Source organism: Geospiza fortis, unplaced genomic scaffold (genome assembly GCF_000277835.1).
Source record: "Geospiza fortis unplaced genomic scaffold, GeoFor_1.0 scaffold244, whole genome shotgun sequence".
In the NCBI taxonomy this organism is placed as follows: Eukaryota; Metazoa; Chordata; class Aves; order Passeriformes; family Thraupidae; genus Geospiza; species Geospiza fortis.
The window spans coordinates 237,115-260,857 of NW_005054370.1; the positions used below are offsets into that span (position 1 = coordinate 237,115).

Here is a 23,743-nt window from a genome sequence, read left to right on the forward strand (position 1 = left end):
CTCGGGCGGGGCCCGGGCTGGCCCCGGAGGGCTCGGTGTCGGCGCGTTCGGGTACACGGGGTTGGCAACGAAAGTCGTAAAATCTTCCTACAACATTTCCTGGTTTTGTTATTTCCCGTACAAGTGTATGTACATGTATATGTATATGTATATGTGTATGTGTATATATATACACACACATACACACGCATATATATGTGTATGTAGTGTGTGCATATATAGTGTGTATATATATAATAGATATAATTTTTATATATGCGCACTTATCTATAAGTAAAACACATCAATAAAGTTAAATATACAACATCTATCTCTATCTGTGCCTATATAGAACCATATAAATAGAAATATAAAAATACAGAAATATATGTAATACTTGTGTAGAATATGTGGCGTTCTGGGAAATCCAGGTAGTGTCACAATGCTAACTATAGAAATATATGTAATACTTGTGTAGAATATGTGGAGTTCAGGGAAATCCAGGTAGTGTCACAATGCTCAAGAACAGATTTGATTCACGGCTCTGTTTCAAGAGTCCTATTTGGCTCATAGGCCATGAAACTCCTCTCTGTTGGATGCTGCTGTAAATCAGCCTCAGCTAATGAAATGGTAATGGTGACTCAGATCGCTCATATTGTCACTCAGATGATTTGTAATGCCAAAAGCACATTAGTTGTTTGCAATTTATCTCTCAAATACTCACAATTACTTTAAGGGAGCTTTACAGCACTGTAGTTCACTGTTTTGGTAGCAGGCTTCAAATACAGGAAGGGCTGCTGCAAGGAGAACTAGAATAATCATCTATGATTGATTGAGAAGTAGGAGTTGGCATAAACTGTAGCAAAAAAACACTGGAAAAACCATTCTAGGGGTTTTTTATGCCTGCTTTTAGTGAGTGCCTTAGCAAGGTTGGTGTTTGACCCTGGAGAGAGGGTTTGTCAGCAATGCCAGAGCTGTGGTTGATCTTGTTTCGGGACAGGAGAAGCAGACACAGTCTCTGGAGGTTACTACCAGCTGCTGTTTTTGCCATGAGACTGTACCTGTAAGTGAAATAGTGCCCTGGTTCATGTTTTTCCCCTCTTTAAATGGTCTAAGGAAATTGAATTATTCTGATACAGTCACACAACATTAAAAGCTAATTTATGACTGCCCAGTTGCAGCTCTTAATCCAGGGTACAAATCTGGTAATGAACGAGGGAGAAATGAAAGTATGGATTGTTATTTTATCCTCAAACTAAAACTAAACACACAATACTAGTGAGCTGAGCAAGAGGGGTGGAACCTAAGAAAACTCTAGTACACAACGTCAACAATACTCTGAGGTGTTAATCCTGTTGCTGAGTACAGTTATTTGTGTGGATTTGTTAATTTTTCAGGTTTTACGCAGAAGTGTCATCAGCACTTCAGCTCTGGGCCTTAGTTTGGCAGGTATCCAGCTCTGCATGGTGGTTGTGGTTCTGTGGAAGTAGAATTTGCCCACAGTAATGTGTTCAGGAGCATGTTAATATATTATGAGCAGTTCAGTTCAGAGCACCTCAGTGCCATCAGGTATTTATGGGTTGTTTTATATGTGCTGCCCTCAAAGCACTTTTTTCTGCTTTCAGTTCAAACTAAACAGGGAGGTCAAACATCATCTTGCTATTTTGCACGGCTGCCCTGACTTGAAACAGGAGTACACCACAGAAAAAAAGCAAAGAAGTTCCAGTTTTCAAACCAATGGCAAGCCAGTTGGTGATGGCTTAGTCAAATTTTTACTTAGAGAATCAGAAAACAAATTGAAAAATAACTGATTTTTCTGGATGTGCAAAACTGCACAAGTTTATATTGTCATTGGAAGAGTTGTGGAACCCTTTTTTGTGAATGAATATGTTAGATTGATTGGTATGAATGTGTCGGGTCATATTTAATTGCCATGTTCACATAAAGAATATTAAAATCTTGAATAAATTGAATATAGTATTTCAGAATCTCAGATTTTTTGCTTTTATTTTAGTATTTAAAATAAGTACTAATTTGAGACAGTTCTGAAATAATCTTTTTTGTCTGTATGTTGTAATTATTGGATAGTCAGTTTCACTTTTTTTTTGTTTCTCCCTGTGTTATCTATCTCTCTAAAGCACAAATCAAAGACCTACTTTGCTTAAAAGTTTAGAGAGCTTTTATCCTGCTTCTTTTAAGAACTGTTCCATCATCCTGCCAAAAATCAGGATGTTCATTCATTTTAGATGTTTGCTATTTTATTTGGCTGTGAAATGTTGTTAATCATTGTACCCTACAGAGGACTGGGTTGTATCTGTGTGTACATCCTTCAGTGTCCAAAAATCTGCCTTCTGATGGCTGCACCTGTATTTGCACCTTGTGCATGTATTCACATGGCATTGAATTGTGAATAATTCCATTTCAGTATCTCAGTGTTTTGTTTCTTAGGATTCTCTCCTGCTCACAATAGGAACAATTCCTCTCGTTCTTCAAATTTGTGGTTATCCCACATAATGAGGAGTTTAAGTTGTGTTTCTAGGGACTTCTTGAAATGCCCCATGAGACTTTTTAGGAGTTATTCTGGTCCTTAAGTTCCCCATCTAAAAGTAATTTTAGCAGGTTCAGACTTGGCTCTCCCTTTTCAAACACAGCCAGTGTTACCACCAGGCTGCTTTCTCAGGCCTTTGCATGTTGTGAAGGAAATGTTCTCTTTTGAGACACTGAAAGAATTCTGGGGGTTGTTGGCTTTTTAGGGATAACTAGATCAGTGATGAGTAACTAAACTTGAACAGATAAAGCCCTCCCCTCTGGTTTCTAACCAATTTTCAAATCTTTCAGGTGTGTTTTCCTGCTGTGTGTGCACCTCTGAACCAAGGGGCCGTAGGAGGAAAGCTGGGATGGCAAAGTGTGGAGCTACATCACAGACCAAATTCCAGTGTGCTTTAGAGCAGCTGGAGGTGGAATAATTTTTAAAATCTTGGCTGCACCCCGAGGGTCCAGCTGCATAAATGAGCATCTCCAATTAGGCTTGAAGAGAAATTGATGAGTAAGATGTATGAATGGAGGACAAAAGTGAGGAGTGTCTTAAGAAATGTAGGAATACAAGAAACAGGTTAGGGTGATGTTACAGATGTTTCATTTGTGAGTTTGCTTCAGTGGTCTCTCTTGTTTCCTTGGACTTCTACCAAAACCCATCTTGTGGAACTTAATTTAAAAAGAAACTCGATAGAGAAGAAAGCAAATCATATATTTGTAATGAAAATAAAGATTCTTCACCTACTTTTATATTAAGATGCATTTTTTGGTGAAAGTTAGTTTCAGAAGGATCTGCTACTTCTCCTTTTTACTAAATATACTGTAAGTAAACAAAAATATGTTTCCTGACATGCATGTGGATCTCTGTTTGTTTTTTTGTAGTCTATCATTTTGCCTGTTCACAACAGTGAATGCTGGTTAGATGAATGCCTGAAGTCAGTTTGGGAACAAGATTTTAAAGGAACCATGGAGCTGTCAATTTTTAATGATGCCAGTAAGGTGTGTTCAGACCTTCTTTAAAATACTGTCCAAGTAAATACTGTCTCTAACAAGAATTTTTGGTTGACTTCAACACACAAATTAAAATAGCTGCATCTATGTAATTATTTTTTCTAGGATGATTCAGCTGAAATAATTGAAAAATGGAAGATCAAGTTGGAAGAAGTTGGTGTTTCAGTAATCATTGGAACCAACAATTCCTCTCAGCCTCGAGGTGGTATGTAGCTTCATTTTGTGAGTTTGGTTCTTATTGCAGGCACCTTCTGATTTTGAGTTTGAAAAGTGTCTTTGTAGCCATTTCCACTGCAATGGAAAAAACCCACATTGTTTCCTAGAGCTCTGTTTGAAAACTCATTCCAATTTGAATTTGGCCCTGTTGCTTTGGGCTCTGTAGAATTTGTTTATATGTTCAAGGAAAGAAGAACTTGGCTAAGCACTTGTGTGCTCTACTCTGCAAAAGCAAAAGAATTTTGTTTAATTGTTGTATACACAATGTTGTTAATGCTTACAATTTTACTGTGGCTTTCTGATATCTGATTTATCTTCAGGAGATGGGTTTTAAGGAAAAAATATATTAAAAATTCCTTGCATAAGGATTTTAAAAGTAAATGTATATCTTTCAGTCCAGTAAAATAGACCCTGAAATAGAAAATAAATACCTTTTTGATATTGTTTCAGTGATCACATCAAAACAGATGTTTCAGAAGTTTTGATTTGAGCTAAAAACTCTCACCTAAGTCCCAAGTATTCACTCAAAGGGCTAAACCAATATGTTTAGTGAGCTGTCAGACAGGTGTATGATGTGATCCCCTATTCATTTGCATGCTAATATGAATTATCTCCCACTGCAGAAGATTACAAATAAATCTCTTTAAACAGATTTTCTTTTGCTTCCTTTGGTTGGTTTATGTTTGGGGGGTTTTAGCACAAAATCTTCCTAAAATGTAAAACAGAAATAAAAGTCAGTTGGTTTTTGGAGAAGCTGTTGAGTGACTGTAAAGTTGGAAGATCACAAAGGAAGAACAGTGTGCTCACAGTTTGTACTGGAGCTGTGTAACCAATGTTTCTGTCATTCTGGACTTTCTGTTTTAATGAGTAGACAGGTAGGAATTGTTGGTTCCAAGTTTGTGTCTTTGAAGTTGTCTCTTAAAAGTCACGCTTTGGAAACACTGTAACACAGAATTTGGACAGTTGCTGTTTTTTCACTGCACGTCCTGTTTGAAGTGTAAAAAAACTGAGGCTCTTTAGAGTCTCCTCAAGATGATCTTCTTATGCAAAAGCCCACTTCTGTTCCAGAAAGTTTGCTTTTCATCTCCTGTTGAAACGTGCAAATAAATTGGGAGTTTGTGCACTGAATTCATCTGCAACCTGGTAGAGGCCCCTGGCTTTATTTACTGTCATTTCTCCTGACTGTAGGCTTTACATCTGTTTTTAAATAGTTGTCAGACATAGCAATACTGAAGTAACACAGCATAACCCCTACTATAAATATTTTTAGTATTTTAATACCTTTAGCATGAACTGGTGTTGTTTTGACAGTGCAGCTTGTAATATTAGAACTATTGGGCTGGTAATGACAAAAGGCAGACAAGGTTTTGAGAGGGAATTTTTCTCTTTTGGGCAACTGATACAGCTGGAGTTGAGCAATGTCAAGAATTACTCATAATCCTGTAACTTTTTCTTCTTTCTCCCCCCTCTGCTATTGGGTGATCAGTTGCTTTTTCAAAACTGACTTCTTTTACTGATCAAGAAATGAAGTAGGTTACAATTTCCTAAGTCAAAGAATAGTCCCAGAGGTTGTTAATGCTGTTCCTTAAGATAGTTAGTAATGTTTCTGCTAATACCATCATGTTGTGTAACATATTTTCCATTTTTATTAACATTTGCTGTGTCTAAAATCTTGTTCCTACTAGAGTGTTGTATCAATTGTGTATAAACTAGGTTTTAGTTTGCCAGAACACACAAGCAAGATGGGTTTTTTTTTAAATTTTAGAATTCTGATGTCTGTTCACCTTTGCACTTCAGGAAACTGAACCTAAAATTGAGTTCCAGTTGTGAATTCCATTGTGCCATTAGGGAAATGTCAGATTATTTTTTGTTTTAGCATGCATTTGTCAGTGTTGGGGTAGCTGGAGACTGAACAGATCTCTAATAAATTGGGGGTGGGATGGGGCTGTGCACTATTTAAATATATCATTTAAATAATAGTGTGAAATGCACGGTTCTGCTAAAAAACAAACCCAGGCTTATCCATGTGGGAGACACTCTCAGGTCACCATTAAAACAAGGACATCTTTACTTCATGGTTGTTAAATTTTAGAAGCAGGTTAATTGAAATCCATAGCATTTGTTTGCTTTTGGTGATTTACTTTCATTCTGTTAAGGACTAGGTACAACTGGAAGGAGTCTTGCCTTTAAAAGAAGATGCTTTGGTACAGAAACAATGTACTAGTCAGGCTTCACATCTTCAACTATTTACACAAGATTAGGATTTATTTCTGATTCTTTTCTAACATGTAAAAGAAAGGGGGGGAACCTTGGAAAAAAGAAAGGGTCACTTGCCTAAAAAAAGGAAACCTTTTTCTTTCCAAGAGTAAGGAATGTTAATATCTCACTGAGGCTTAAGTTTTTACGGCTGTAACCATGGTAACAGGCTCTTTTCACCAAGTAAGCAGGCCTTACAAAACTCAGAGACCTGGCACAAACATTTCATTTTGTTCAGTAGAGTAATATTAAAGAATTTTTTTTACTCATGCCAAACACAGAATTTGTTGTGGTGAAAGAATTTTTAATACCTAGTTTCTTCTATGGGGAGTTATATTTATCTTCTTAATAATTTAAAAAATATGTGTATTTTCTTCTCTCTCTTTCCTCTAAAAGATATCTGGTATATGAAAAACTTCAGGATGTTTCTGTCTTAAACATAGCAAGAAATATTTTCCAACTCATTCTCATAACAAATACTAGATATTTTGTGATTTTATTTAAAGTGGTTTATTTGAAAATGAGAATTGAAATACTTCAGGAAGTTCATAGAGTAATATAATTGCCATCTTCTAGTTGCCTTGAAGCCTTCTTCACTGTTTTCTTACAGTTTTGCTTCCTTGTAATTTCATTATTATCCACTGTAAGTTGTTGAAATACTTGGGTGTGTTAATGACAGCACTGAAATGTAAGTCCAGGCCACTTTACAGCTGCTGTGGCTTCTAATAGCACTGATGTGTTTAAAGTTGGGCAGATTTAATTCTGTCATCATTTTTGTGCTGTTCTTTTATCTCCTGCTTTACTAGGGGTACGTAGAGGACTGGGGGTTGCTGCTTTGGCATGCCCAGGCCTGCTGACTTGCATCAGTTGTTTCCCACTCCAACTGTGGTGCCAGGACCCAGCTCTGCTGCTGTGGCAGCTCCTGTCTCTGCCAGCTGCTTTTTTACTGCCAGTGGGAAGGAGACTGAGAGTTACTGTGCAGATGAGATTCCATATTCATAGGCCTGTAAAAGGTAGAGTGTAAACATCCTGTAAAATACTAAATCCAAAAAACACACAATGAAGAGAAGTCGAGGTGAGGATTAAAGTGCATGAGAAAAAATAACACAGTTATAAGGAAGAGCCTTTACTAGTCCTGTTCTGGTGCTAGTTGACAAAATGTTCCTTGAGGCAGTAAGAAATGCAGTCATAAGTCTTTTTCTGTATTTGGGCAGCTCAACAAAATAGCCAAGGAGCACGTGCATTACAACTAAGGGAACCTTTGAGCCCAGTTAAATCTGTTTCCTGAGCTAACTTAAATTTGTAACACATAAAAGGATAAGAGAATTACAGAACTCTGCTTTTTCTTCAAATGCAATGTCAAAAACTTTGTGGATAATATTATTTAAAATTATTCTGCTCCACTTCATGGTGAGATTTTTTGGCTTTACATTTCCAGTTTTCCCCCTAAAGAGTAAAAACCCTACAGTATTGCATGTCTTCAGAATAATGTTCATTTTGCAGGTCAGGGTGATCTTGCTGGATTCCCTGACTTGGTTCCAAAAATACTCCAAAGGAAGCTTAAGTGTTTCATATGTGACCAAGTGGAATCCATGCGGCATTTTTCAGACTAACACTGGATGTAGGGTGGGCTTTCTTAGAATGCTGCCCAGGGCAAGAATTTGAGATCAGAATGTTCTTAAGTACACCTTATCTACCTGCAGAAATTATCCCAGGTGAGCATTCCCACCTTGTGGGTGTATCCCAGGGGTTGCTGCAGTCCCATCCTTACCTTCAATTGTGGATTCCTGCTCCTTCCTATTTATCTGCTTCTGCCATTTGTTTGATCCTCCAGAACAGTCATCCACTTCAGAAATTAAGCTTACAAAACAATTTTCTTCATGGTTCATTCATTTCTTCCTGAAATGAATAGGTTGGTAAAAAGATTCACCAAGTGTCAGGAAGTCAGAAAATGAGACACCCGGGGTGCCAGTGTTGTCATTTATCTGAAGTGACATTTCAGTGTGGTCTCCATTGGTGATACAACATGTTGTGGTATAAATAAATCACCTTTGTGCTCTGTGTATGTATCTAATAAATCAGCCTGCTTTGGCTCCTCTCTGCACCCCCTTTACAGAAATGGCACGTGAAGGTTTTGTATTTGCAAACTTGATATTTGACAAGCACCAAGGAACAGAACTTTTTCAGTCCTTTTGAGAACTCTGATGGGAAGAACAGCAGTTTCTGGTCCTTCCCTGCCTCTTTTATGATTTGCTGGTGTTTTTCAGGGCTTCAAAGATGAATGTATGTACATTCAAAGGTTTTCAGCATCTGCTCTTTGCAAGAGGTTGGCCTTTAAAGGTCCCTTCCAGCCCAAAGCTTTCTGTAATTCTACAAGCTGAGGTTCTGGATATAAAACCTGCCCTTTTCAAGATACACATTACATATTATATCTTTGGGGAGGGCTGGCAAAAGTACTCTTATTCTCCTTGATTGTAGAATTCTAGTACTCACTCAGAGAAGGTGATTGACATAGGCCTTCTATTTCAATATTCATAAATTACCTTGCTTTAAATATGGACACATTTGGTTCTTTATGTGATACTGATTTGTGTATTTTCTTTTCATTTGTTCCACTTGATTAAGATTTAAAAAGATGCAACAGTAAAATCTCCTCCATTTTTTTATCTTTGCTTTCTCAACAGTTGGATTTGCTAAAAATCGAGCAGTAATTCAGAGCTCAGGAACCTATCTCTGCTTTCTGGATTCAGTAAGTTAATGCTTTTTAACTTTTCTAACTTGCTTTTGTCAATATCATCATTTCCTTTTTAATGGAGTTGCTGATTTGCTGTAAGACAACCTGCTTAAAGGAGTTTGTTTAACGTGCTGGTTGCTATTTGTGGCTGTAAAGTTGTATTCCAACCTGTAGAAAGCCTTACATCATTCTTTGATTATATCAGATTTCACAAGCTGTTGTGAACAGGGCTGGGCAAGGTTGGTATTTAGGTGTTTTGAGGATTTTTCTTTCCCACATTCTTCAGAAAATTGTATTGATGAGAAACTAAGAGCTAATCTACTGGCTTTTTGATGTAAAATAGGAGAAGTCTCACCTTCCAAGTTGAATTTTTTTTTTCCTGTTCTTTGTTGGATATCTTCTGTGAAGCCATTGAGCTCAGTAACCCGAAGATAAGGATCTCACTTGTGCAGCTGAATATGCAGGAATGGTTTCACAAAGGTGCCCAGCTGAGCACAGGAGTGGGGCCGCGTGCTGGGAGCAGGCAAGAAGAGCAGGACCTTCAAGGCTCACTGGTCTCCTGTAATTTCACCTGAAGATTGATTTTTTTTCCCTCTGAACCCTCAGTTCATTGGAACTGAACTATGGGTTAGGGTAGTACAGGATGAACTGGCTGCTGACAGGGTTGGTTTTCAGCTACAATTCAACGGAATATTTTGATTGTCTGTGCTTGTTAAAAAGTGGCTGTAGAGCTCACATACCTGCTCTCACAACATTCTCAGTTTTAATTAGGGAAATCCTTCAGTTTGCAAACCCCACCTGCCTTATCAACTTGATTAAAGAAATTTTTTTTTGTTCATATGTTAAAATGTTTTGATTTTTATGCTATATTGTAAATCAGTGAGAGTGTTTACATATCTAAAATTAAAAAAAAAACAAAAACAAAATCCAGGGGAACTTATGATTTGCAAAGTTTGGGTATTCTAGGCTTGCATTGCATTGCACAGGACATTCTAGGGAGTCTGTGGGATGAGGAATGTGTGTGCTTGAGCTGTCTGAGATTATCTGAGTCCACGAGTACCTGAATGAGAAATTAATCTACTCTTGTCCCATGAAGCTTCATCTCTTCTGTCTCAAATATATATAGCATGATGTACTGAAGTAAATTATGAGTTAGTCTTTCTTTTCCATCCAGACAGATGTAGTCATTTGAAAATCACTAGCAGTAAACTAGAAAATCAAATTCTCTAAATGAAGTCAATTCATATTTTCATAGTGATTCTTCAGAATTCTCAATTTGTTATTTACCATATATTAAAATCTTCCTGCTGCTGTGTTGTTTCTGTTGGCTGACTATTGCAGGAAAACAAAACATCAGGGAAGCAAATTACAATTATTAAGGAATATAACTGGTAGTGATACAATATTGTCAACTTCTGCTAATGACAATATTCTGCAATATTGTCATTAGCAGAAGTTTATATTTAATATTATCAAGCATTACTTGAAGTGAGTTGAGGATTTTGTGGTTTACAGTGTGGATAAGCTTAGGAGAAGTTACAAAGATTTTCTTTCTATGCATTTCTATTTCTTCTTCAAATCAGAGGCATTCTGGACTACCAGAAGCCCAATCTTGTTACAAAAGAAATATTAAATACCTGGCATTACTTAAATGCATTTTCTACTGTCTCCCCTTGTGACTACCATGTTTTGCTGAAAACTGAGCAGATCAAATAAAATGGATGTTGAAACTGCTACAAGTCCAAAAATTGCTCAGTGTTTTGGCTGTAGTTAGTAAATGTTGTGTGATAGAAGCTGGGCCACAGATGTTGCCAGCTGTTTAACAACTCTGCTTCCACACACCACCTACCTTCTTCATTTCAGTCACCAGTCCAGTATCCAGCTCTCTAGGAAGAAATGTTGATATCAGCCTGTTGGAATGTGCTGCAGTCATGCCAAGGAATTGACCTTCAGAAGTGCAGCCACAATTTCAGCTTTGCTACAGGTGGATGTGGAGAGGAATGGAGCTGGTTGTGCCCATCACAAATAGGTGGAGAAATGCATCCCTGGCTTTTTGTACATTCTTTGTTTTCTCTGTGAAGTGAAATGAGTGGATGAGCATATTTGGGAGCATCTTTGGAAATGCTGGCTCCAGCAAGGCTGTTTTTGCTTGCCATTCCAGCTGGAGCCAAGCTGCTCGTGTTATGTCTCTCAACACAGATTTCTGAGGACAACAAACTGGGAAGAAATGTGGAAAAAAAAGGTTACTGGTCTCAGAACTGTCAGAATTTGATCAGCCTTTTCTAGTATGAAGTGGCAGCTGTTGGACTAACAGCTATTGTGGAGATTTTTTCTTTGGTTGTTGTTACAGATTTCACCTCCAAGCTACTGAAGCATTTTTTCCCTCTGGGAAAACAAGTAGAAAAATTGAAGCTACTTAACAATTTTTTCATAATATGGGAAAACAAGGGGTAATTTTGCAAATATATTTCACTGTTAGCTTTTCTTCTTCAAATTGTCTGCAGTTATGACTTTATCTGCCAGTTTCATTGTACTGTAGCTGCAGTTTATCACTTCTCTGGGGTGGTGCCATCTTTGTTAGGAGTGTTTTACCCCCTTGCAGCACAGCAGAACTCTTAGACTAAAAATTCTGCTTTGAACTGCTGTTTTCATTGTCATGCACATAAACATGCCTCTACTTGTCTGAAACTGTATTTCTTTAAAGGATCGTGCTTTCATTTCATCCTAATGATCTGTGGAGTTTCCGGGTCTTATTTCAGGTTTATTCAGTGTGTTGTTGGAGAGATCCTGACTGTTAAAGAAGAAACATAAAAATGTGTCCTTTGTTGACCTGCAGTGTTTCAAACCCAGTCATAATCGCTTGAGAACTTAACATGCTTGTTTTAATCTTTTGAAAGGCTCTGTTGGCAATGTATCACAATTTCAGAATTCTCAGGCAGTTCAAAGATATGACTTTAAACCATGTTCCCACAGTGTCACTGCTTGCTAATAGTCAAAAATGCCGTGGGGACCCAGGTAAGTTTTATTCACCAAAAATGAGGGTGAAGCACAGCAGATTTGTCATTCCTGTGATGAAATTGGCAGCTGCTGACCTGTTCCTTTTGGTTTGGGAGATTGGTTTGCATGATTTAAGTTGGGAATGATAATTCTTAATTGCTGTGTGCATAATTGCTTAATTTCAAATTGCATGTGTTCAAGTTCAAACCCACCTCATTGAGGGGATGTTGCTAAAGGCCTTGGAGGAAGGTGATGGGACCTTCTCTAGCCAGATGTGTCAGGCACACTCAGTTATAAACAGATTGTTTTCCAGCTTCTGTAACATCCTGGGTTTGGAAGCATGGATTTCCTCTTAGTTGCCATTACAGGCATTAATAAACTTCTGAAATACTCTTCCTCTCTTTCAAATTAGTCTGTATTTCCTTTCTGTTGTTGTTTAACATACTGGGAACTTATCCTCTGATTTAAAAACTGAACTAAGCTGTTACACAAATAGCAGGTGTGGATGTAGTGGTGAACTCCATTACCAGAAGAGTTGTCCATCTTTCCTAATCACTAATGAGCCCCAAAAAGTCAAAATACAATAGGCATCATCCCTATCATCGTTTTGTAAAGATGTGTTTGTATTAAAACCAGATTAAATGCCTCTGTCTGGTATGAAATGTTAAATGAAAAAGAAAACCTTCAGAATTTGGTTGCCATAACCTCTCCCTACATGTGTCTTCATCTGTTCAGTAGTTACAGAGGGCATTTGGAATCACTGGTGAAGTTTTTACTCTTGTCTGGGCTTACTGGCTTTGCTGCTGAGCACCTTGTGAGTTACCTGCTTCACTTGCCTGCAAGCCCATCATTTTTTCAGTGATCTATGAGCAAAAATCAAAGGTGATCTCCAGTGACCACAGAAAAGCAAGATATGGAAAGTCATGTATCTGCATTTGTTGAATAAATGCGCTGAGGTGGGAGCTGCTTCTACAGCAAAAGTTTCCTGACCAACTAATAGTGATGCTTAATTAAAAGATTCCATTAAAAAGATTGTCAGGCTCATAAGAGCACCACATAGATCTTTCCATGTAGACCTGTTTGTTGCCATGCTCAAAAAAAGGAAAGGTGCTCAATGCAGTCAGCTTCTTAAATTTGAAATGTTTTCTTTGGTGTCCCCTTTCTCAGTTTAATTTGGGAGTAGAAACAGAAAAGTAGCATTTTTCTTATGATTTTTTCTTGCAAGTACTGACAGATGATTAGTCCCAGGTGATTTGTGGGTGCCATTTGAGTGCCTGGTTCCAGTGAGTTTGATAGTGTGGGGCTGTTCAAACAGCAGCCCCTGGAGGATTGCCTGGGATCAGGGTATTTCCCTCAGCAGAGCTGTTGACAGGCCATGTTTTGGAGGTCCCAGGCATTTCACTTTCCTGCTTCAAGGAGTTGAACTGAACAATAGCAAAGAAAGATTTTCCCTCTAGTCTGAGCAGGTGCAGGATAAATGAATGGACCATTTGGTGAATTGAAAGATTTTGGAGATGCCATATTGTTGCTCAGTGAGTGAAACATTCCTCCCGCTGCTGCTGCTGGCTGTATTTTGAATTTAATAGCTGTGATGGGAGGAAGGTGCTGTTGTTATGGGAGTGGAGTGTGTCAGCTCTCAATCCTTTTTTTTTTTTTTCATTTTGAGCAGCCAAATATGAAGGAGTTTGGAAAAGCAGGAGATGCTGAGTCTGTAATGTGAGCTTAAGAAAGCACCTCAATACTGACGATAATGTTTTGTTTTCTGTGAACTTGCCCTTGGTTGCAAAAAGTAGATGTGTATTGTGCAATGAATTGTATATTTTGTTTTACTTTCTCAAGTGCAGAAGCAGCAATTTTTAAAGGGAAAATGATGAAGTTACCACTGTGGAGCCCAATGTGCTCCACACAGCCTGGCTGAAGGGACCAGCTTTTGCATCCCAAGTATATGACTAGGGAAGGCTTGCATTTATGTAACATTTCTTTTAAATTTCTTTTCTTTTGTCCATTTTTTCCATGTAAGAAATTTTTCTTCATCCTGTCAGCTGTATATCTACTAGGGGACAACCATTAGAGACTTCCATGTGAACAGAGAAAACTGGATTTTATTATAAACTTCTGTTTTGTTAAAATTATTTTTCAATGTAAGTCACTGCTACTGTTGTTATCTTCCCTACCCTCACCTAGGAAACAGAAACAAACTAAATATACTTCCCTTTTTTGTATAGGCCCTTTTTTATTCTGTCTGAAATGAGTGAAAAATAATTTGGAAAGTGTTTGCCTAATTACTGAGGTTTTATTCTCAGTGTTAAACAAAAAAAAAAAAAAAGATGTCCAAACTCTGCCTGTAGAAACCAAAGTCTGGTAACACCTTTGCTGAATTCAATATCATAAGTGCAACATCTTTGATAGGAAATTTGTGATTCATTGTGTACTGCTGGTAAATATTTTACCACCTTAGTTGTTTAACACTATAGTTGCTAAAATTCCATAATTCTTTTTAAGGTGCTCTTAATTTGTGGTACAATCACTTTGGTCTTACTAATTCGAATTTATTTAGGTTTTTAATACCAGCCTTAAATCCATCCAAGTTCCCTGAGATTATTTCATTATAAATGCATTTATAAATGCATGGTTACCTTTCCAGTCACCCACAGTGAGGAATCTGTCAAAGTTGGATTTTGCAGTTACAACCTGAATCCAAAAAAGCTGAATGATGTTTGTATCTCATTTCTGACTGGGGTGTGATTTATATTTTGTGCTCATTATTATAGTATTATTATATTATTCATTAGTATTGTATATAGTATTAGTGTATAGTATATATAGTATTATTATAATAATAATTATTATAGTATTTGGGATTATGTCCTAAACTATTATATTCTTTTTTTCCCCCATCTTTCTTTCTCCTTCCATGAACTCAGAAGGACTCCCAGAACCATCCAGCAGTGCAGTGTGTATGTAAAGCTGCTAATAAAAAAATGAGACAGAATTATTAAAAGAAATACAGGTCATGCAGGGTAAGAGTTCATAGAGTTTTCCAGCATTAGAGAACAAAGCTGTATTAATAAAAAGAGGCATTTAGAAGATTTTGTGGTTATAGTGCCCCCTCTTTAGCTGGAATTTACAGAATACTGATGCTCTCTGATAGCCTAAGCCCCAGATCTGTGAGTTTTGCCAACAGCATCAAACTGCCCCAGTGTTTTCTTAGGGGAACGGGGCCATTCCTGTCAAACTGGGTGGTTATGAAAACATGACATCGACCTCTTTGGTGCATAGGTTATTTTGATTTGGTTTGAATGCTTTCCATGCTGATTTAACCTTTTTAAATCAAGTAGATTATTTTTCATCTTTGTGAATGTGAGAATTCTCTCTCTTGTGTCAGATCATGAACAGTGAGATCTTTTAGCACAAGAGCAAATGTATCTTGTAAAAAATGAGGGTAACATTGTTCTGAGCATTGAAATTCCTGTCTTTTTGGTGGATTTCCCCTTTTTTTCCCATTTTTCCCCTTTTTTATCCCCCCCCCTTAATATTTTTCCCTTTTCTTCCCTTTTCTTCCCTTTTTTTCCCCTTTTCCCCCCCTTTTCCTCCCCTTTTCCCCTTTTTTTCCCCCTCCATTTGGATTTACCAAGAAAACATCTAAGGATCCTTAGCAACTTGTAAAGGAGCGAACACAGTTCAGTTAAAATACATCTGCTATTGCTTGTATGAAAATCAGGTTTTAATTCACAAAAATCAGCTCTTATTTGGCATAAAGAAATAGGATTATGGTTCTTCTTGTGGGAAATAGGGTAAAGGTTTTATGGGAACACTTTCTTGATACTGGAATTCTGGTGCTCTATGGATAAAGTAGATGAGGTGGTAAATAATATTATTGTAGTTTTGAAGTCATGGGAAATCAGAAGGGGTTTTTTGCTCTATTGGCTTTGAAAATCAGGAACAGCTGTCATGTTTATTACTAAACACATCCTATATGCACAATACAGAAAAATGCTTTTGACAATGTAGTCCTCCCATCTTTTATAAACTTACGTGTGATAAGAGTCAGTTTTATTATTATTTTGTTTTATCTTTAACCTTGAATTGTATTAAATAGTTGGACCTACTTCTGAAACTTTTTTTATCATGCATGTTTTGATAAAACTATAGGGGCACCTTTATAGCAAGGTCATTCAACTCTTCAAGCTGTAGATATTTAAGCACTAATATTTTTTTTGTTGCTGTTGAGTTGATGGGACGTTTTAATGTGAAAGTGGTTGGAAATTCAATATTGAGGGTTTGTGCTGTAATAGGAAAATCAGAATGATTTCAGTGTGAGGAACTGTTAAAAGGGTGTCTGTAGAACAGGAATTCAGGGCTCCTTTGAATTATGTTTGGCTGATTAAGTTTATTTGGAAATACTCTGAGAAGAAATAGGCTGTGTTAGCTTTAACAAGTATCTAAAAAAGGCTGATTCTTTAAAAGAGGGGAAATATGGCACCAACATGGAAAAGAATATAGGTAGAAACCTTAGGGGCCTAAAAATTTAGGGAAGAAAAATTGTGCTATAGTTTCTTTCAACTGTAGAATCACTGTCTAGAAAGGATTTATTTTTGAACAGGAAATAATAGAAGTTTGAAAGGAATCTCTCCTAACAGTTCGAGGCAGGATAGCAAAGTTACTGACTTTTCACAAAACAACCTATCCTTTTGTATGTAAATAAAACAGATCTTTATGCTGCAAGTGGAAGAAGTACTAACACAAAATTTAAATCCAGTTGGTGTGTTTTAAAGCCAGTGTCTATGCTAATGCATTCTGAGTGTGGGTACTTCCCTTTTTTCCTTTTCCTTAGAATTCTCTCATTTCACAAGTACTAGTTTTTTGTGCCCATGAAATATGACATATTTTTAGATCTAGAGACCAAAGGCTTTTCATTTTCAGTGGAACAAGGTAGAGCCAGATTACAGAGAATATTTCCTCACACTGCTTCTTTAACTGAGGTAGTTCCTTGTCCTCACACCACCAGTGCTGCTGGGGGAGTTGGAAAAGAGTTGGAGAGTTTCTTGAGAGATAAATGTGCAATGTGTGGGTGCTGTGGATGTGTGTTGAGATCACAGCACCATTGTCACGTAGTAGTTTCGATCACTTCCAGCTCCAACAGCATCCAGTTTAATCCACAAAAAGTGTGAAGTCTCTTCATATCTGTTCCATTTGCATTTCTGACTGCCAGCCAGTAAAATGATGTTCATTTAGCAACATATTCTAATGTGTGTCAGTAGTGTTCTGTGACCCTTTTTATGTTCAGTAACAGTGTGCTATTTATTCCAGGATGATGTGATGATGCCACAGCGGGTTAGGCTGCAGCACCAAGTTGCCATTCAACACCCAAACAGTGTGAGTACTTTTTTCTTGTGTGTATTTCTGGGTTTTTCTTTGACAGAGTTCCGGATACATCTTTAAAAGGATATGAAAATTTCACAGTGGGGCTGGGGGAGGCAAAGCAATAACCAGTGTATTCTTTTCCTTTATTTTTAATCCTTGCACTGAATGGGAGCTTTGATTGAACTTCTTTTCTTCCTTTTATTTTCTCTCTTCAGAAAACCAGATCTCATTACAACAGTGATCGTCTTTTGCAAATAAGTATATAGGTTTGGCTAATGTCTGTAATCTAAAGGAGAATGCCTTTTTTATGTAGCCTTTCCAAGTCATGTGAAAAGCTGCAAAGGATTGGCTACAGCTATGGTTTATCTGCTTTTAATAATTAGGGAACTGTAAACCATAGGGAATGTATGGGTTGTTACCAGTGATCAACTGGCCTAAAGTTCAGCTGATGTTTCTCTCTCTGTCTGCCTGTAAAATGAAACATTATTAGAATTCCATTCTTCATTCCTGTGAAATAAACTGTCAGGAATATTCTGTGAGAGAGTTTTTCTCTGATCTATATGATTTTGGTTTTATATGATTTTCTGTGATTAGGGTCAGTGTTCTTTAGAGAGAGTTTGTGCATATGTTCTACTTATGAAAAGATTTTATATATATATATATATATATGTATGTATGTATGTATATGTAAAATAACACTGACAAAGATATTCCTTTATAAACTTGAAAACTGAGTTTGTTTCGTCAGAAAAATCAGCCTTATTGTTTCCACATCTCTGACATTTTCTCTTGTGATAGTTATTTCAATGTGCCACAGGTTTCTGGAAAGGAAAGGTTGATTGACTGATTGACTTGGTCTGTCATGGAGGTGTTTCCTGCAGGTATCTGAACAAAACACACAGTTTTAGGATTATTGCTCTCTATCAACTAAACACCTTTTGAACTTTTTGAACTCCAAAAGACACTTTTTTTTGGCTGAGGAATGTCTGCCAAACAACCTGCTGCTTAGCAGTGGGATGTGTACCTGCTCATCACACCACCTGTTTTAGGGCTTTTCTGAAATCTGATCCCTTACAATGGGATTTATTAAATTGTAGCTTTAATAGTACCTGAGTAGCAGTTAACCTAACTCACATTACAAACACAATAAAATGATAAATCCAAAGTTGTTTTTGTTCTGATATCCATCAGTTAATGTAATTCTGCAGTCAGATGCCAAAAAAACCAGAAAGGCAAGTTGATCCAGTATGCTTGTTTTATGGAAATTAGTGCTAAGAGCTATCATATTTCTTGCTTATATGGCTTCTATAGATGTAAATTAAAACTTTTTTAATTAGACTAAATTCAACTAAACAGTTTGTAGTCTTTTTAGGAAGCACTTCAACTGTTCTGTTTATATTCTGTTATGCTTTAGCGCCCAACAACCCTCGGTATGAGCTATTAAATGACAATCAAACAAGTAATAAAGAGGACCTGAGTAGACTGAAGGGCCGTTATGGTCTGTTCTAAGCAACACAAACCTGTTCCTGCCATGTTCCAAATTCAGGTGAATTTATGGTCCTGTTTCAGTCTGGTATTTGTGGTGGCCCTGCCTTGGCTGGGTTCTGTCACTCCTCAGGATGGTGTGGTGGGAGATAGAGAAGGTGGAAAAAACATGTGGGTCAAGATAAGATAATTTATTAAAAGCAAAAGGAGCAGTCCTTCGGTCAGTTTGGATCTGACTGCCTTGCCCACCCTCAGCCTTCTGGAGAGGGAAAATGTTGGAGAGAGCCTTGGGAGCAGAGCTCAGAGCACTGGTGTGTTACCAGCACACAGCACTGGGTGGGCTGGCATGGGCAGAATTAACTCTGTTTCCATCAGAGCCAGCACATTTTCCATGTTTCAGGTACAGAAAATGTGTGGGATGCCTGTGTGAGGTGTAACTTGCTGGTTAATGTTGGATCTTACAGAATTCTAATTCAAAGGTCTGAAGGAGAAAGGGGAACACATCCAGCTGTGTCTGGTGAGCAAATAGATCAGTTTGGTCCAGAGTCCCTCAACAGTCCTGGCACAAGTTTGAGAAAAGTTGGCCTGGTCACAAATCTACTGAGCAGTGGCAGGGTGGACTTCTGTTCTTAAAAGAATGATCTCTCTGCTGTCCTCAGAATAATCATGCCATTCAATTTTCTGGCCTTGGAAGATGTTTGGGGATGTTTGAATGAAGTTTTGTTCTGTGTTTGAAGTTCTGGCCTGGCTTCAATCAGTCTGATAAACCAGAGTAGGTGGAGGGGCAAAAAAAAAAAAAAAAAATTAAAACAAAAAGCAGAAGGTTGAGAAATGCCTGTGAAGCAGTGAGCTTTTTTGGTTTGTTCCTGAAATTCTAATTTGCAGAATTTGCACTTTCCACTATTTTGCAACTTCTCCTGACCTGGATTTTTGACTTTATGCAGTCTCAATATACTTTCAGAAATTTTCTTCCTAATCCTAGTCCTGCTGATTGTTACTGGGAGTCAGATTTGAAGACCAGTGCTCCCAGTGGGCCCTGATATTGTAGGCTTCAGTCTGCTGTTGTTGTTGTTTTTGATCAACAGGTAGGAAAATCTCCAACTTTGCCCACCAAGAGAAATCTCCCAGGTCCTAATTAATCCCTGAGGTTCTTCCTCTTTTGTGTTACTCTTAAATGCAAATTGCCTTACTCTGATTTGAAGCCTGGTTACTAAACAGAAGAACCAAAGATATCAGATGCCTCTGGGATCTTCCCAACAAATTATTCTTTAAAGAAACCTGTGTCTCCATCTCTGAAAAAGCAAGAAGCTTGCCCCAGGTTCAGGTACTGGAACACTGAGGTAACAGCAGCAGCCTTTGTGTCTCATTTCCTGGATCACAGACTCCTTAATTGTGCTTTAAAGAGTGAGTTAATTTCTATTCTCTCTCTAGCTGCGCTTATCTGGGACACTTTTTAAAAATAAGTTGAGGGTGGAACTGTTCTGTCCTTGGAAATGTTCAGAGTGGAGGATTTTGGATCTCAAAATGCAAATCACTAATGCATCGTGCTTTTTGTTAAAGCATGACTGCTGTCACCTTGTCCTCTGGTGACTATTTTACATCATCTCCAAGTCCCCCTCACATGAATTCTGTAAATAGACACTCTGAGAAGACACAAGTTTTTGAGATTCTGTGTATTTATACTACAAATTCTTAACTTCTGCTTAAGAAATATCAGGCTCAGTGCAAATCCCTACTTTTAGCAGTTGTGAAGCTCAGAGACATCATACTGGTTTTGTTTATCCCTAGAAGCTGCATCTGTGCCATTGATCCATGATAAGCCAGGTGTTGCTTATTTACCAACAACAAAACACGTATGCTTTGTTGGCAGCTAATTGATAGGAAGATTCAAGGTTCTATTTCCCTTAATTCTGAAAAAATCGTGCCTTCATGTCTTATTCTGTGTTCTTCTGGAACTCCAACCTGGTATATGTACTGGTGTTCTAGAGAACAACTTTTTAACTTTGGAGTAGCCCAGGAAATTATTTCCCAAACCACACACACTGTGCAGTCTTTCACTCCGCCTCTTATTTATTCTGTTATTTAATTTCAACAGTGTTACCCTCTGATTTTGTGTTACCCCGAAGATTTTTGTTTCAAGGAGAGAGAGGATGTCAGTTGGATCTGCTCCCTGGTTGCCTTGTTGCTGGATGTTTCCAGCAGACCCTGCTCTGGGCTTGCTGATGGAGAATCACTGGACCTGAGAATGATCTTGAAGACATTGAGTAAAATTTAAGAACTTGTAAAATAACTAAACTTTTGCTCACTGTCTCCTACCTCAGTGAGAAAACAGCTGGAGTGAGAATGAGGGCAATAGAAATAAAGAATATTTCCTTTTCTTTTTCTCTGGCTCAGTGGGAGGTGAATCAGTAGCAGTGTCACAATGAACACCTTTCTATTTGTTGTGAAATTACAATCCTCTGTCTCAAGCAGGTAGGATACCTGGGTGTGTGAGAGAACATGAATATACATTTGCATTTATTCAATGAGCAATTCTCACTATTTTGCATCTCTAAAGCAGATTTTTGGCTTATTCTGTAGTTTGGCTTAGATCAAGAGCAGCAGTGCCTGAAGCCATTTTTATCTGTTGATTATCTGCCTGTGTTCACCAACTGCCTGAATTCTGCATATCTTTGATGGTTAATGTGACTCTAACATAGTTGATGGGATTGAGTGAATTGAACAATTCCTGGCTGGCATTGGGAGCTGGTGGCTCCCAGACCTGTTCACCTGCCCTGGGAGAGCTGAAACAAATATTGCACAATCGGCCAAGGAATTGGAGGAAGCAGCAGATGAATGAGAGCTGAGCTGCTCCTTTCTTTAGGGCACAGCTCTAGGCCAAAGGCATTGGCTGTTTCCTCCCCACCCCTGAACTTCACAAATTAACTACATTTAGAAGTTAAGAGGATTTTTTTTCCTTTTGGTCTGGAAACATATATTTTTTTAATTCTGAAAGTCATAATTTAATACCTTTTTTTTTCATGTCACTGTACCCTGTGCTGTTCTGCTTGTTGGGACCTGTCACACCTTTCTGCCATGTGTTAGAAAGTAGCAAGACTGTTTTTTCCTCCCTCCCTTGGAGAGTGCTCTGCTTACAGAGAGCACTAGTTTGAATCATATCATTCTTTTTTTGTGGCTAAAATGATCGGATCCACTTGGTTCTGAAAGTTTGTGGTGTGAAAAGACAATGAGTGTCTGTGAGGTTTTATTAAACTGCAATAAAGCAGAACTACATAATGCTGAATGTTACCTCTCTGTGCTCCATTTAAATTCAGTTCTGGACCTCTATTTAATTTGCATCCTTCCTGTGTTCAGCGAGGTTGTTGGTGATCTTCTCTCATTCTGTGTCTTAAATTCTGAAGTCCAAGTTTTACCATCTCCCCTTAAATGCTTTGTCCTTCCGTTGTGGCATATAGCTTAGCAGATTTTCCTCTGATAAATGCTTTATTTTGGATGTGAAGTCGACTAAAATCTTCTTTGCATAGAACTTAAATATTTTTTTTTCTCCTTAGTTAATTTGCAGAGCTCTCCTTGTGCCTCCCTTACTCTGCAGGTTTGAGACAGATCAGTGGGAGCTGCCCGGGCCTGTCCCAGCAAGCACTGCCTGTAGAGTTAATTTTAATATAAGAATTAATTCAACCAACAGCTATTGGAGAGACATTCATTGAGTGCTGTCATGTCTTGGATGACAAATCCAATTTGTTTGCATGAACCTGTTAGCAGGAATTGGCTCCACTAAAGGGGCTGAGTAGATCTGAAGAGGCTCTGGTTTATCTTTGATATAGACAGAAGGAAAATGAGATTATATTCCTGAGGTGATTACATGCAGCTGTTGATTGTCCAACATCAGTTGATTTTTTTATGTCCAGAGCAATATTTTCATGAACTAGTCTTAATTATTCTGGTCAGCAGAATTTTTTTTTATATTCAGTTCCATTTTACTGCAAACTATTATCAAACTACCAAGTCTTGTACATTCTTCTCCAGCATATGGAAAATATAATTCTGAATTAAGGTTACCCAATATAGACACTTATGAAAACATTTATAGATTTCACTTCAGGAAATTGTCATTAGAGGCTTTTAAAAGTAATTTATAAGTACATATAAATAATAATATATTTAATATATAAGTATTTTATTGTTTATTAATTTATTATTTATGAATTTAATTCATTATCATACATAAATATTTTATTATTTTCAATAATCTTCTCTTTTGGTTTGGAGAGTAGAAACTAAAGCCACCAGTTGTGCGAAGGTTTTGTCAGAAGTGGTGACACTGGAGGATGTTTAGAGGAAAAAATATGATTTTTTTTTTTGCACTGGAGAATATGAAAATTCTTTCTTTGACCATGTGAGAGTATTATTTTTACATTTTTGGTAATTGGGCCTTTCCATGTGTATCATCCAGATCTGCTGGAATTCAGCTGTGTCTTTGCTTTTTATTAGGCAGCTTCCATAAAGTTCTTTTTTAATTTGGTATTTCTGAAAAAACCACAGAGCATTTTCAAAGTCACGATGTCAGCCTAGGTCTGTTCTACATTTAATCAAATAGCCCAAATGGGAAACAGCCCAACTGACACGACTTTGTAATTAAATTTGTGTTTAAAATGGCCTCCACATGCCAATAACACCATCAAATGATTGTGATTACTGGAGTTTGATATTCATGGAAGTCTGACTGTAATGTATTTCATTCATGTAAACATATTAGATTTTTAAAACTATGTCTGAAGCATAAAATGTTTGAAAATCAAGATTCCCTCCTCCTGGTTGTTCAGACATTTGGCTGAGGTGATAACTCTTGCAATCCAATCAGACTTTGTGAAGCTACAGACAAAAGAAATTGGTATCTCTTCAATGATATTTACTTGGAGTTTTCCCCAAAATGTCATGTTCAAACTTCATGAATTCACATGTGTGACAACATCTTTTAAAATCTTCCTGTGTTGTGATGCTCAGCTGGGCTGTTCTGATTACACCATGACTTCTTATTTTTCATATAAATTCACTAAAGAAAATTCAGACTTCCTTGGTTTTTGATTACTCTCTTTTTATGTGCTGAAAATGAGCATGTAACATCCTTTTGTGGACTTTGGACTTGAACTAGGGTCAAGTAGAATG

General features: G+C 37.5%; 1 protein-coding gene across 1 annotated transcript in view; it reads left to right on the forward strand.

Moving 5' to 3' along the window:
* Nucleotides 1–3,401: 3,401 nt before the first annotated feature.
* Nucleotides 3,402–23,743, forward strand: part of B3GNTL1 (UDP-GlcNAc:betaGal beta-1,3-N-acetylglucosaminyltransferase like 1) — a 98,665-nt gene continuing 78,323 nt past the window's right edge. Inside the window, exons 1-4 of the mRNA XM_031060012.1 lie at nt 3,402–3,513; nt 3,631–3,730; nt 8,682–8,746; nt 17,039–17,104. Of these exons, the coding sequence (XP_030915872.1) occupies nt 3,481–3,513; nt 3,631–3,730; nt 8,682–8,746; nt 17,039–17,104 (264 nt within the window). The 5' untranslated portion in view covers nt 3,402–3,480. The remainder of the gene's footprint in view (nt 3,514–3,630; nt 3,731–8,681; nt 8,747–17,038; nt 17,105–23,743) is intronic.